The sequence below is a fragment of the Macadamia integrifolia genome, unplaced genomic scaffold (assembly GCF_013358625.1).
Source record: "Macadamia integrifolia cultivar HAES 741 unplaced genomic scaffold, SCU_Mint_v3 scaffold724, whole genome shotgun sequence".
Lineage (NCBI taxonomy): Eukaryota > Viridiplantae > Streptophyta > Magnoliopsida > Proteales > Proteaceae > Macadamia > Macadamia integrifolia.
Window position 1 is genome coordinate 51887 of NW_024870525.1, and position 15950 is coordinate 67836.

Genomic DNA, 15950 nt, shown 5'->3' on the forward strand with positions numbered 1-15950 from the left:
ATTATAGGGAGCCAAAACTTATCTTTCTTGAAAAATAGAAGGAAAAGCCCCTTCTTTAGGAGTTGAAAAATAAAATAAAATAAAATAAAACCCTGCTATGAAAAAATAAAGTACTAGGATCGAAACTCGCACATATGGGAGCCTTATGTGCACTGGGTACGCTCTTTTTTAGACGAATTCGGGAGTCAAGATTGGAAGAAGTTGGCTGGTGGCAGTGGTGTGCAGGGTTGGTTTCAGGGAGTATTTGCAGTGCAGTGCGGTGGCTTGTTTGTGGATGGGGGTTTCAGGGGTTAGATTGCAGGTGGATGTTTGCGGATGGGATGCTAGGCGAGGGGGTATGGCGAATGTGCAGCTGGAGCTTGCGGATGGAGGTGCTATCTCATATTGGGAGTTTTATCAGGCAAAGTCATATTTCGAACCCCTTTTGTTTCAAAAAACAGAAAAGCAAGTCATACTTGTTTCGACAAACCCGTTCTCTGGTCCAAAAATTTTAATTTATGTTTCAAGAAACAGTAGAAACGAAACGCGTTTATCAAACACTTTTGAGGGTGTTTTCCCGTTTCATAGAATAGAAAAATGGAAAATTGCGTTTCATGGAGTGTTCTCAAACAGGGCCTTAATTAGTTTCTATTTTGTTAAAGCTCTAGAGTAGTTTATATTTTGAAGAAAACTAAGTGGTAAGGGATTCTCCCTATCATACATAGGAGTTTCCTATTTTTCCTATTTCCATGAAATTATAAATAAAGAGTACAGACTTATACCCATTACGAATGTTTTGAAAAAATAATTTAGCCTTGAGCTCGTGAGTTTCATGAGGGTCGGAGCATGGTTTTGGGATTCAGAACTGCTCTATTGTGGGACTCAAGACTGGATTTGCTGAGATTCCTTCACCACAGTTAGGTGAGAGGCCTAACATATCCTCTCCTCTCTTCTAAGTTGGCGAGATTCCTTTTCTGAAGTTAAGTGAGATCCCTAATGTGTCCTTTCTTCTTTCTCCTATCTTCTATCCTTTACTTCTTCCTTGTTGGCTGAGGTACTGATATTCTTCCTGTTTCCCACATTGCCATCAAATCTGACTTCTCTAACTTCTAAGTGTACTGTTCTTGCTGAAGTTCCATGATCAGTCAGCTCTATTCTAACTCAACATTTATTTCAGGAGGTCATTGCTGTTCTGTTCTGTTCTGTTCTGAACTCCTTGTGCTAGTGCTAACACAGTATTTTTTCTGATAATGATGTACTTTATATTTGCGTAATCTGTTTATTTCATCAGTTGCTATTACTGCCCAAAAACGGAGTATGGTGGATAGAACTTTTTAAGAACTCTAACAGGAGGAGGAAATATAGATAAAAAGGAAGAACTAGAGAAAGGAAAAAAGAAAATAAGAAGGAAAAACACCTGGTAAAAAGGGATTCAGACTGAACCGAACAACAGAAAATAAAAGAGGAGAGGGAACAGCAGCATGCAACTCAACATTTGAGGAAAAGTCTCAATTCGGGCACGCTTGGTCAAACAGTAAAGGTACGAATGTTGCGACCTGGTGGTCAAGCGGTCAAAACAGCCTCTCGACATTCTCAGGGTAAGGTTGTGTAGTTCTCACCCCCCCGGGACCTCGCACATGCAGGAGCCTCGTGCACCGGGTACGCCCTTTCTCAATTCAAATATTCAACGGCATATCTGATAGATGATTACAGCATATATAGAAACTGGGACAACTGGACTAAAATAGCTAATAATAGTGAAATTACAAAAATAACCCCAACAAATAAATATATATTTATAAATATCCCTTTTGGACCCAGTTCTTCGTGGCCTGGGTTTTTCAGAGTGGTTCACATCAGTCCAACCATGATAATGCTACTGCATCAACTGGTGCCAAGATTTGAAAGGATGAATATTGAAATGAATGAAACAACATAGGTAGGGATAGCCCCTTTAGGTGGGAAGAATCCGGGAAAGCCAACTGCAAATGCAATGGACAATGAAAGATCACTGAGGCAGCATGGAGTCGCTTGCCCACAGTTGATAGCTCTAAAAGGATTTTTTTCCCCTCCTGGTGGCCATGATAATTGTAGAAGGATAGGGAAGTAATAGAGGAACTGGACCAAGGTAGCGAGGAAAGATTCAAAAACTATGGTTTTTAACAAATTTTAGTGCTTCAGATAGAACAAAATGGTGGAATATGGTTCATGCATTTGATATTCTACGACATAATGTTTATGGTAACAGATGGGACTTGAAAAATTAATGTATGCACACATTAATCAGTAACTGTTGCAAATGAAAGACAAAAAAATAGTGTGGTACAATTAAAAAAAAGAAGCTCACTTACTTGATAGAGCACTTCATCAGCGATCCAATTGCCAATGCCTGAAATGTAACTCTGCAAAGCAGAAGTCATTTGAACACCAACATCATGAGTAAGGAAGAGAGGGGGTGGGGGAGGAAAAAGAACCAAATACCAGAAATTATACAATTTTGGAATACAGTATGGACTAGGAGCCTACAACAGGCCGACAAAATAATGTTGGACAATACAATTATGTAATTAGAAACATTCTTGAAGTGCTCAACCACGGTTGAAAAAAAAAAAAGTATATTAATTTAGGAGCTCTAAGCTCCAAGTCCATCTACTTGCAAGTTGATGTCACACCTGAAACAGGTTGGCAGGGAGAAAATTTTTCCTTCTTTAATTGCACCATCAATGAAATAACATCTGATTCTCATTACTTGTGCATTAATACAAAGCAGAATATATATTAATTTTGGAGCACTAAGCTCCAGCCCTCTTATCTTTGCAACAACCATAAACACACTTCACTTTATATAATTAAAAACTATTACGATCATGAAGAAGCCAGACTTTGATGCCAATAGAATTCACCATGGCATGATACTAAAGGAACCCTCTCATCTTCAAAGAGCCTGAACCTGCCTCTGGACCCCTCTCATCTCACCCTTTGTAAGTAAAATGAAGAACAAAGGAGTTCGGAATGAGTTCATCCAATAAATTGGTGATTTTTAAAGTAGAATGTGGTCCATTAGGAAGTGACTGTGTATCAAGGATTAGCCTTAAGCCCGTATCTGTTTGCGCTTTTCATGGATGAGTTATTCAAGAGCATCCTTGACGCGGTCCCTTGGTGTATGCTCTTCGCCGATGACATCATTCTGCTGGATGAGACTAAAGCAGGGATTAACGCTAAGTTAGAGGTATGGAGATCTACCCTAGAAGCAAGGCGTTTTAAGATTAGTTGATCAAAGATAGAGTATATGATGTGTAACTTTAGTCAATCTATAATGGATAACGAAATGGTGAATATTGAGGGGAGAGAGATTACACAAAGTGACTTTTTTAGATATTTGGGGTCAACTATAAATAAAGATGGGGATACCAGAGAAGTAGGATGGATGAAGTGGAGAGGGGCATCCGAAGTGCTATATGACCGGCGTAACCCTTTAAAGCTTAAGGGAAAATTTTATAAGACTGTTGTGCGTCCAGCTATGATGTATGTAGCGGAATGTTGGGCAATTAATAAGTGCCATACACAAGTTAAGTGTAGTAGAAATGAGGATATTAAGATGGAAGCGTAGCAAAACTAGGAAGGATAAAGTAAAGAATGAGCATATTAGAGTTGACTTGAAAGTTTCCTAGATCAATGACAAGCTCCGTGAAAGTCGTTTGAGGTGGCTTGGCCATGTTCAACGGAGGCCTGAGGACGCTCAGTAAGGAAGAGTGATTTGATTCAATTTCAAAGAGCTAAAAGAGTTAGGGGCAGGCCTAAAATAACCACAGAAGAAGTGGTGAGGACTGAAATGCTTAGTCTCGGCCTTGTCCCAAGTATGACCTTGGATAGAGCCTATTGGAGGGCTAGGATTCATGTTCCCGACCCCATTTAGGTGAGATTCTCCTGACTCATGGGCTGGCCTCTTTCCTCTTACTCCCTGTTCTTTGTCCCCCCACCCCTTTTTTTCCCTTCCATTGTGTTTTGTTTGGATCCATGTAGCCGACCCCATTAAGTTGGAATGAGGTTGAGTTTGTTGTTGTTGTTGTTGTGGTCCATTAGGAAGGCTTATGATCAAATCAATTATGAGTTACTAATTGAGCCCCTTTCCTCACCACCATTATCATTTGGGAATTCTTAACCATAGCAAGAGCATCTAGGACTAGTGTACCTTGAGTATGGCCAGTGTCAGATCGATCCCTTCCCATGTGAAACACCGAAACAAATCAGTTGCTGCATTATTTTACAGACACAAAAAGGGGGTGGAGTCATTCAAGGTAGAATAAATCAAGTTGGAGAAAACCTCAACCAAAACCTGAGCATAATTTAAAATAGCCAGTCTAATCAGTCTAATCTGACATAAATTTCTCAATCCAAAGATAACCTGGTCTTTTTACAAAAACAAGGTATCAGTTAGAAAGATGTTGGCCTGACCTGAATCTGTTCAGGTTGTAAAGGCCAACCAAACTCACCCATGAGTCAAAATATCCTGAAAAGAGCTGGGAAACCCCTGGCAAGTAGCCAGGTAGTGTCAGAAATTGACACCTCTTGGACCAGAAGGCTAAGAACAACATTAATAATGATGGAGTATATCAACTTTAAAAGTCCCTATCCCTTGTGACAAGTACCAATTAGAGTTTGGATCATATGCAAGTATGTAACTCGGGTGCCAAGGCGAACCAAGGCGGTGGAGGGTTGTCTAAGCGCTTAGGCGAGAAGGCGCCCGCCTTAAGGCGAACTAGGCGAACAAGTGTTATTTTTTATTTTTTCAATTTTCTAACATTATTTAGTAAGTTATATATACCTTGTATCATAAAAAAATCAAGATTAAGCCACATCAAGTCATTAAAAATCAACATTTAGCTACATCAAATCATAAAAAGTTCACATTAAGTCATATTAAGTTATAAAAAATCAACATTTAGAAAAATGCTCTAATTCTATAATAAGTTTGACTGGTCAAATGATTTTATTTTTACATGAGACTTTTTGTATTAGTTATAATATAAAACCAGCTTTCTAACAAGTCTAAGATTACTTAAATCTGAGTTGCAATGACAAAGTAATGCTTTAGTCAAACTTATTTTTAAGTGCGCGAATACTGTTAAAATCGCCTGAATGAAAATAAATTTATGAATATCAAAACAAAATATTTTTTTACCGGACTTTTGGTTTTTAGCAATGTTTTAACATGATAGAATTTATAAAATTTTCATAATTGAGAAAAACCCTAGCATTTAAAAGTTGAAAATCGTCCATATAACCAAAATCCAGTTTTTGTTCTTGGACTGGGGGGTTGACTTTTTATCCTTTTGGAATTTGATTTTTAAACTATTTTTATCGGATTCAAATAGGGGGTATTTGCTTATTTATGAATAATATCTTAAGTAAACATTTACTTGAATGATATTTGGCATAAATAAGTGCCGAAACAGAAGGCAACATGCAGTGCAACAAGGCGGTTGTCGCCTAGGTGACGCCTTGACAACTATGTATGCAAGTATGTAACTCATTGACAATATCCCTTGTGCCAAGTACCAATTAGAGTTTGGATCATATGCAAGTATGTAACTCATTGACAATATTGTATTTATACACAAAGGTAGAGCTGGACTTTCCTTCTAAGGACAAGATTGTGTCCTAGACCTACCATACGACTAGATGAGTTACATGGAAAGAGGACTTCTATCCTAGAAGGGAACCCAATATTGGGTTTCCTGAAATGAGGAAACCATATATTGGTTGAGACACCCCCTTGAGGTGAGGGTTCGACTGGTAGAAATTTCAGCTTGTCCCGTAAGAACTGGTATCTGTTAGTGGATAGCCCTTCCACTTTTGTCATGATGTCAACCAAATGATCATTGGTTCAAATAAACTGGACAGAGAGTTCTTTGTTGGCGACCTTATTCCGTATAAAGTGGAAATTAATTTCCACATGCATTGTCCTAGCATGGAAGACTGGATTGGCCAATAAGTGGCACCTATATTGTCACACCACAGAATAGGGGGCGGGAGGAGGGAATGCCAAGCTCACGAAACAAAGACTGAAACCATGTCTTCTCGACAGAGGCATCAGCAAGCGCCTTGTATCTAAACTCAGTGGATGAATGAGCCACTGTTTTTTGTTTTTCGTGATTGCCAAGAGATAAGGTCCAGTCCAAGGAAAATAGTATAGCAGCCCATTGACTTCCGATCATCAGAATTTCCAGTCCAATCGGCATCTGAGAGTGCTCGAAGTTGAAGATTGGGGGACTGTGTAATTAGCAAACAATGGGATCTTGTGTGCTTTAAATAACGGAGGATCCATTTCACCATAGACCAGTGCTCGTTTGTGGGAACATGCATATATTGGCACGCTCAATTTACAGCACATGCGACACATGGGCAGGTGAGGGTGATGTACTGAAGCGCCCCAACAATGAAGTGATATTAGGTGCCATCAGCTAAAGGCTCAACCCGAGTAACACAGCTTCAAATTAGTTGGTATTGGGGTAGTAACCAGTTTGCAATTATCCATGCCAGATTTACACCAAAGATCACCAATGTACCGTTTTTGGGATAGTAATAGTCCCTTAAGAGTGCGGAATTGCTTCGATGCCAAGGAAGAAGCTTAAAGGGCCCAAATATTTTATGGAAAATTCTGCACTTATTTGAGACAAAATATTGGTGATGTGAAATGAATGACTACTTGTAACCAATATGTAGTCAACATAAACAAGATATACGTGGTGACCGGTCCCTATTTTGAAATGAACAAGGAACTTTCCCTCTGGATCTGATCACTCCTCCATACTGGAGCATCCCAAGGCCTCCTTTGAACATGGACATACCATCTTAAGCGGCATTCTCGAAGCTTGTCTTGAATCGGGGCCACTCCTAACTAAGCTCTTACCCTGTCTTTCCTCACTCTATCTCTCCTAGTTTTGTTGCACATCCATCTCAACATTCGCATCTTTGCAACACTCAACTTATCTGTATTACGCTTCTTGACTGGCCAACATTCTGCCCCATACAACATAGTCAGTCTTACAATAGTCATGTAGTACTTGCCCTTAAGCTTGAGAGTAATATGTCGATCGCACAACACTCCAGATGCACCTCTCCACTTCACCATCCTGCTTTAATTCTGAGAGAGACATCATCATTTGTCTCACCATCCTAATTAAAAGTAGACCCAAAATATTTAAAACAGTTACTTTGCGGAATCTCTCTCCTTAAGTTTCACCACATCAACATCAGTCCTTGAGCTACTAAAGTTACACACCATGTACTCTGTCTTCGTTCTACTTATCTTAAGATCTCTTGATTCCAAGGTAGATCTCCATAACTCCAACTTATCATTAATCCCTGCCACTGTCTTATCCACTAAAACGATATCAGCAAAAAGCATACACCACGGAACCTCTCCTTGAATGTTCTTGGTTAAATCATCCATGACAAGAGTAAAGAGATAGGGACTTAAAGCGGATCCTTGATGTGACCCAATAGTAATTGGGACTTCACCACTATCACCTCCTATATATCTCACACTAGCTAACACGCCCTAATACGTCCTTAATTATGTCCACATTATAGGAATTTTGTAGCATCATTAAGAAATCTTAAAAAAATGGTGATGGTCATCCGACGAAGGGAGAGGGGTGGGGCCCTACACATCACTAAAAACAACTGCAAGAGGGTATTCACTACAAGAGGGGAAGGGAGGTAAATGTGATCTACTGGCCTTACCCAATTGGTAGGCAAAACATAATGAGCTCAATTTATTTGAATGGCATGGCAAACTATTTTTATTAATTATTTGACGAAGGACTTTCTCGTGAGGGTGGCCAAGATGGTGATGCTAGCCATCATAGGAGGTATGCTAGGTAATATTGGCAGCTGGAGAGACAGGTGCAATGGGAAAAGAGTAAAGTCCACCTTTACTCGGGCAGAATGTAGGGTAGCCTTGGTTCGCCAATCCTTGACAAAAAAGAAGATGGGTGAAGTCCAAAGAATACATCATTACCAACACAAAAATTTTTAACAGAAAGGGGAGACCTATATATGTCCTGTAGAATGTGAAGGACGTTAGATAACTGAAAAAAGCGAGAAGGGGAAGAAATAACAGCATTACCAGTATGAGAAATGGACAGTCCCTTACCATTACTGACATGAAGTTGGTCGAGTCCAGAGTAGGAGTCATATAAGGAGAAAGACTGAAGATTAGGAGTCACATGATTGGTAGCCCCAGTTTCAGGTAACCACATGTCGGAGGGGGTGGAAGCGGCAGTCCATTGTGCAGTATAGCGAATGGATGGGGGATAGGGACGGGGATTATAGGGGTATGGGGCGTGGGGCGTGGGGCGTGGGGCGTGGGGCGTGGAGCGTGGAGCGGGGTGGGGAGAAGGGGGCATTACCATGGTTCAAGATCTCATTTTTTAGATTAACGAAACAAGATCACAGGCCAGGTGTAAAAACGACAAGATCTCGCTGAGATCTCGCCAAATCTCGCCTCTCTCTCTCTACTTTTTTGAAGAAAAAACACTAAGGGGCAAGAATTTTGGTGCTTGTGCTTGAGGAGCTCCATTCCTATCTTATGTCATTTCAAATTTTCAAATGTATGTTAATGTGACTCATCAGTCATCAATGTTAATTGTTAATCAATTAACTAATTATCTATGATGTCTTTTAAATTCTTAAGATTATGGTGTGTCATGTGTTAGTTGTGGAATGTGGATTGTGGAATAGAGCATACTAGCCTAAGGTCCGAAGAGCCGGAGACTACTTACATAGGGTACGAAGTCAAAGTACCATTTTAAGTTTGATTTTTTAAAAACTGATGTTTCCATTGTGTTTAGAAGTCCTAAAATAGGGTAAATACCTAGTTTCAGGGACTACAAAGACCATATGACCACTGAGACCAACCACCGAGTTGACCGCGAAAAAATACATGATCTTGGCAAGATCTCAACGAGATCTCTCTTTTTTGGATTAGCGAGATGGGGGGCTAGAGTGAGATCTTGAACCATGGGCATTACGTGGTTGCTAGCAGTAGTAGCAAGTTTCGACGGAGTGGTTGGTCTGTTAACAAATAATGCAATAGAGACGACCATTGGAGTTGCGACCATATCACGACTATGACCCCGCCCACCACTGCCACTAGAGGATCCACAAGTGGGTGAGGTAAAGCGATTTTGATCAGCAGGTGCACTTGATTTTTTTATTTTTTATTTTTCTCTTAGAGGTATTTGCCAAAGGAGGATCCGCATCAGGTGTGGTAACAGTCAGCTTTTGAAGAGACGAGTCATGTAAGAATTCATGGCTAAGGAGAAGAGCATGGAGATTACAGGGAATCAGGTCTAGACGACACAAAGTCGTCGGAATGATGTCGTGAAACTCAGAGCGCAGTGCACAAAACACATGAATGTTAAAGTCATCTATTGAAAGAGGTTTACAACCGCAAAGAGCTCATCGGCAATGGATTTTGCGTGTTGAAGGAAGCTAGTTATTGATTCATCTGGTTTATGAACCAGATCTTGTAAAGCAAGATGTAATGAGAGCACCCCTGTTGTTGAAGCTAAAGCAAAAGCGGTGGTGAGAGTCTCCCAAATTGCATGACTGCTGGTTTTTCCAACAACTAAAGGGAACACCTCCTCACTTAAGGAGGCAATGAGCAGGCTCATAAGAGAGCTACCCTGGCAACACCATTGCCAGGCAGCGATCTCATTAGATGGACACAGGATTGAGCCATCGAGGTATCCAAAAAGCTTCTGTCCATAGAGAAATGGAATAATTTGGGTACGCCAAAAAAAAAGGGATCAAGCTTAACGGATAATGATGAGCAGGGAGAAGAGAGGATGAGAGAGTGGCGTTAGATGGTGGAGGTGAAGGGGGTAAGGATGGCAGATGGAGGTGTAATATTATTGATAGAAGGGGGGGAGGCGGATGGTGGAGATCATTAGCCATTAAGATGAGGGGAGAGGAAGGATCAGCACCTACCCCTACCAGCAGCGAGCAATCGGGAGAGAGGCGTGCAGACTCGTTGGAGCCAAGAGAAAAAAGAGGAACTTAGCAGAGCACGGCTCTGATACCATGCCAAATACCTGTTAGAGTTTGGATTATATGTAACTTCATTGACAATCTATTGTATTTATACACAAAGGTAGAGCTAGACTTGCCTTCTAAGGACAAGATTGTGTCCTAGACACACCATACTACTAGATGAGTTACATGGAAAGAAATGCACACAATATGGAATGCATGATAAGGATGATAAAGATTCCGATCCTAGAAGGGAACCCAATATTGGGTTTCCTGAAATGGACGAACCGTAAATTGGTTGAGACCTTGAAAGCATCTAATCTCTTAGGAGAAGATAATTAATAATGATTCTTCTCATTTCTAACAGACAAGCATAGAGAGTACATATAGGATCGTAAGACATTTAATTACATTATCAACTTGGAACATTAAAAACATTTCAGCAATACTCTAGTAATTATAAAAGCAAAACCCAGGAACATTTATGGGAACATGCATAGTATTTTTAACCTGATCAAGTAATAAAGCTTTAATTGCAATCTTCTTCTTGCTCAAGGATTCAACAAACTCATCTACGGGCATAAGCTCATAAAGTGCATCAGGACCAAGTTCAGATATTGGGGGCACTGATTTTGGCTGCAAGAACAAAACCATCATCACAAAATAAAGAGAAAGCTACACATAGAATGAAATGCACAGATGGATAGGCCATACATTTTTAAGCAAGCGAACTTTTGCAAACCGCCTCTTGTCAGTAAAAGATAGCTCTAAACCATCTTCTAACTGCAGAGACAAATATCTATAAAAATTTGTACTGAACCATAATACAAAGGAAGAAAAAGAAATGACACAGAGAGAGTATCAGAAGGAATGATTAAGCAGGTAAAATAAGCTGATAAGCATAAAGAGCGTAAGTAAAAAATACAAGCACATTTGTTACCATGTGAATGATCACATGCAAAGAAGCAAAGTAAAAATGTCGAATTTAGTAATTTACAAGGATTATTCTCACACATCACACGCATGTAGGGAAGCATGCCCACCATATGAATTGCCTCATTGACGTTAACTTCCATGCCAAAAGTAACTTGCATAAAAAAGATCCTAGCGGTGGTTTGATCTATGTGCCATTTTCAGGATAATTCAATGATTTCATTAAGACACAAGGAGGTTGAATAGTCAAAGCTAGATGGTTATTTAACAGAAGATACCTTCAGTAAGACCAATAAAAAATGGTTTGGCTTGATCTAGCTTGCATGCATGTCATGTTATACTTACATCTGTACTACCCATATAAAACATTTGTGGTTAATAATACTCCATGAGCATATATAGGAAGCCGGAAGAAAGGAAAAAAAAAAAGATGTGAAGAAGTCTAGATTCAAAAGTAGTCCTCAATCCACTCCTCTTTATTAACCACTTTCATGAAGTTTCAAAATTGCTCTAGTATATATACAACATAGGTGTGAGGACCAACAGTTTCAAATAACATTTCAAGCCCTCTAATGTAGTTAAACACACAAATAATAAAAGATGTTGCATTGGAAGTGACATTCTGTATCTAAGAGTGATGTATTTCAAAAGAATATGAAGGGCAGAAGGAAACCAGACCATCAAACTGGACCAAGTATGGAATAATATGTGTAATTTAAGAGTCCAATGGGTTGTATGGGCCATGGGCCTTATATTTTGGGTTTACTTTTGCAATGTGCCAATTCTATAAGCCCAAATATTGGGGATTTAAGTCCTATGCGGGATTACGTATTTAGTTTCTATTTTCTATTTCTTAGTCATAAGATTATTAGGTTTCTATATTTTGAGTTTCTATTTCCTGGCACGTTTTATTTAGTTGCCATTATGAAATTCTCTACATTAGCCGAGGAGAGTTTCTATTTTGTAACAATGCAATTTATAAATGGGAAAAAGAACCCAGTCCTGTTAGTGCAGGAAAACCCAGAGACAGGGCATGCGAAAAGATGATGCTGCCCCCACGCGCAAGGGCGCTGAAGATGCTGGTGCAGGCCCTCTCATTGGTCCCACATGCTGGTGTTTCCTGCACTAGCAGGACAGAGTTCTTTTGCCCTCTAAAAATAGAGGCAGTTCCTAGCCTCCCAAGATTTGACAGCCATTGAATGAGTGCTTTGTACATGTGTGTTGTGTGAGAGACAACAAACCTTGGTGAGATTCCAAGGTGAAGATCAGTGAGAGACCTTCTCCTAGTTGGTGGGAGACCAACATATCCCTATTTTTTTTCTTCTTCCCCTTTTTCTCTTCCTTTTCTTCTATTTCATACCTCTCTGTTGGACAATATTTTGATAACTGCTGGTCTTTGATCTTCATCTGTGAGCAATTGCCAAAAGCTGTGACTGGAGTTTTACAAGCTACCTTGTGGCACCTTCTAAATCTGGGTTCTTGACAGCAAGCTTCCAAGGAGATCTTTTTATCCAACTATCAGATTGAGTCCAGGTTTTGGTAACCCTAATCTTAGACTCAATTCGGTCATAGCTTCTTGTTCATCCAGAGGCTGGATCATCCTAAGTTACACAGTAACTAATCTGAAACTTACTTTCTAATTTTGAGTCTCTAATTTATCACCTGATCTAGCCATTAACTTTGGTTGGAATTTTGAAGAGTCCCATCATTCCAAGGTTGCCTACCTTGATGGAAGGAACTGGCCACCCAAGTCAGCTACTTAATATTTTGGTAAACTTACTTTCAATCTGCTATTGTTTTCTGTGATTGAGTACCTCTAGTAACCTCTGTTCAGACCTGAAAATAGGCTGTTACAATCCTTTGTATTATCCAACTGTTGGAGTGTTCCTAGTTCCTCTGTTGCTGGAATTACATTCTAAGCCTAAATGGAACCTGTGATACTCCTGTAGACTAGGACACCAGTGACCTAACTCTACTTCTCTACATAAAAGAGTGTAACAATGCCAAGATTCGAGGTTCCAGTTTTGACCAGGCTCACAACCGAAATGTTTCGACAAAACTGAAATTTCAGTTGAGATATGTACTTACTTTTTCAAGTTTTGATGGCTGGTTTCAGGGGCCAAACGGCCAAATTAGGTCCTGAAACTTCTAGGTCACCCTATTTTAGGCCCTCTAAACATAGTGTGACCTTTACATTTTTAAAAATACGCCCACAATGGTAGTTTAACTTCAGACCCTAAGTTGGTGGTCTAAGCTATATATGTTGTCTAATATGGACTATTCTATAAATTGTTTAGTACTAGAACACATATAATTCAAGTAAAACAACTTAAACATGTATTAGGAATGAATGAATGATTCAACATCAAATTATAAACCATTCATAAATCATGGATCATACAATATCTATTACAACGAGTCAAATATATCTGATCCAACAATAGCACAATACAATTAATGAGCCACCCCTATGCTCATCCTGCAGCCCTAAGGTCCTAGTATTGAAATGAGTGCCGGGCCAGATCAAAACCAATAGAATGTTTCTGATGCTGAATCAATTTATTCTTTGACTGTATCAAAAATCTGGCCATGTCATGGTATGGCGGAAGATGCACTCAAAGTCCTCCACAGTAACCCTATAAACGGAATCGTCAATGTGTTGGAAGTACACTAACTTAGGTATATATCTCTGAACCATGAAGAACTCAATTGAGCCATTGCTACTGTATGCAACCAGAACCAACACCAGCATGTATGGCTAAGGGGCTGGAAACGCGATGATGATATCCACAAAATCTGACCCACTATGTGACTGACCCTCAGACTCAGAAGCAGAGGGTAATGATGATGAAGAGCTAAAGTAGGGGTCTCAACGGGTTGGGCCAGGCCGATCTCGGTCAAGCCTAGCCGGGTTTGACCACTTGGAGACCTTGCACTGTGAACGCCCGTTTAAGTAAACGGGCCTCGCTTTGGGGGGCATGGTACGTTTTATAATCAGGTCGGTCGGTGTCGGGCTTTAATCAAGCTACCTTAACCGGGCTACGGACCTATTTAAGTCTAAACGGGCTCTCAACGAGCTCTAAACGTGCCTACCCTAAAATTCTTTTCTTAAGTGGATTGAAGGCCTAGAAATGTTCCATTGGAACATTAAATCACTATATAAGTCATTGCAAAATTGACTACATTAGAAAATTGACATTACTAAATTCCTCAAGAAATATTGATTGAAATTTCTCAATTTCCAAGCAAGATTTCCCATGAATTGAAATTGTGAACCTTCTAGGTGGGTTATAATCATTATATGTCGACATGGATTTTCTTTCTTTATACTTGGAAAATCAAGTACAACACAAGGGAGGCCCTTGCAAAAGAAGACCACTGCCCAAAGATGTTAAATGAGATATAGATCTACAGTGCCAAACTCTGTGACTTCAAGAGAAATAAAAATCCAAATCTCAAGCAATCACAAGAAGAATTTGTTCCATCGTGGCAATGATTAATGCATCGAAGGTCCATTATTGTGTGCGTCACTGTGTCATATGAATCAGATCTTGACATCCAAGGGAATTCACCAAAAGCATCCTATTATGATCTAGATGAGATTTTTAGTTTTGGCTCTCTGTCTCTTATTATCAGTGGCAAATAGGAATTTTATGTAGTATTAAAGGGGGTCGGGCTTGGTCGGGATACAACAAGTAGGTCCAAGTAAGGCTATAAACGGGTCGAGCTTGGTCGGGAGCCCAACGGGCTAGCTACCAGCACTGCCAACACCCATTTATAAACATGTCGGGCTCCTGACACATTTATTAATCGAGCCAATCCAGGTCGGGCCATAAACATTCCAGGCTCAGTCAGCCCTACCGGTGCGCGCTCATAATTGACACCCCTAAGCTAAACTACCCAAACCAACCATACCCAGTACAGTCGGAACCCGTGCTCCCCGTGCCACATCCATATGATGGTGTACATCACTGCCCCCCAAGCAAACCACTCGCCTCTATACTCAAGCCTCTGAGAGTGTCAGTCAAGCTCGTGACATCAACGTCCATTAACTCCTGCTATCACGCTCCTCCTTAGGTGGTGGTATGAATCGGCAATGTGGGCCTCTCGAGTCGCCTGCATGTGTGGGGGCACGTGCACCATGATCCTCATCTTATGTGGCATGAGTGAATTGAAACACCCATGTGAAGCGCAACAACTGTATTGGTGCCTCTCGTACATCCCCCCATCACCACTACCACCATCAAATGGGGACAATGTGTGAGTGTGGCCACTAGAATGCGACTAGTAGAGGTGCTTAAAATCATCCCCGCCAGGCTAAGCCTCGAAAGGTAGGGGTTTTCGTGAATGAACACGGCCCTCTAGAGATGTTATATACTTGTCCACATCAGAACCAATCTAACTAGCTATCACCGGGTCAAGCGTACCCCCATCCTGATCCATAACATGGCCACCTCGTAATGTAGTACTACATTTGAAAGACTCAAAATAGTAGCCAATAGACAAGATCTTTAAAACAAATAATAATTCAGGCTATATGGGGCAATCCTAGCATATCTAGGAGAAAGGGAGTTGATGAGCACATTTATGTGTGAAATCTAGGGTAATAAAACATGCATTTTACATATTTAGAATGGAGCTACCTTGGGTTTTACTCTCTTTTTGTAGATTTTATATTTTCAACGCCTTAAGCACTATCGGGCACTATATCTCCAATTTTACACATAAAGAGGTCCTGTTTCTTTTTATGGTTGCGAAGAGGACGAAATTCTGAACAAGATGGACGTGTTCAATTAAAAGTACACATTCGTTTGGTCAACCGTACAAGTGATTATTTTTTTTAGGGCCAGAAAAAGAATAATGGATCAAAACTGAACCGAGATGTAGAATCAACCAGTCTGCAGTTGTCCCAGGGGTACAAGGAATATTCCAAATGTTGACAAAGATCGATGGACTACACCATTAAGTGATTGAAGATTTGTTTTTGGTAACAACTA

The 15950-nt window shown here is 40.2% G+C and overlaps 1 protein-coding gene across 5 annotated transcripts in view; it reads right to left on the reverse strand.

Moving 5' to 3' along the window:
• LOC122069815 (formamidopyrimidine-DNA glycosylase) overlaps positions 1-15950 on the reverse strand; it is a 58709-nt gene that overhangs the window by 26542 nt on the left and 16217 nt on the right. For 4 of the 5 annotated variants that reach the window (XM_042633911.1, XM_042633909.1, XM_042633908.1 and 1 more), the window contains exons 4-6: positions 10735-10803; positions 10531-10656; positions 2331-2381 (exon numbers count right to left, since the gene is read on the reverse strand). In XM_042633911.1, the coding sequence (XP_042489845.1) occupies positions 2331-2381; positions 10531-10656; positions 10735-10803 (246 nt within the window). The remainder of the gene's footprint in view (positions 1-2330; positions 2382-10530; positions 10657-10734; positions 10804-15950) is intronic. The other variant, XM_042633910.1, reaches the window with a different exon arrangement.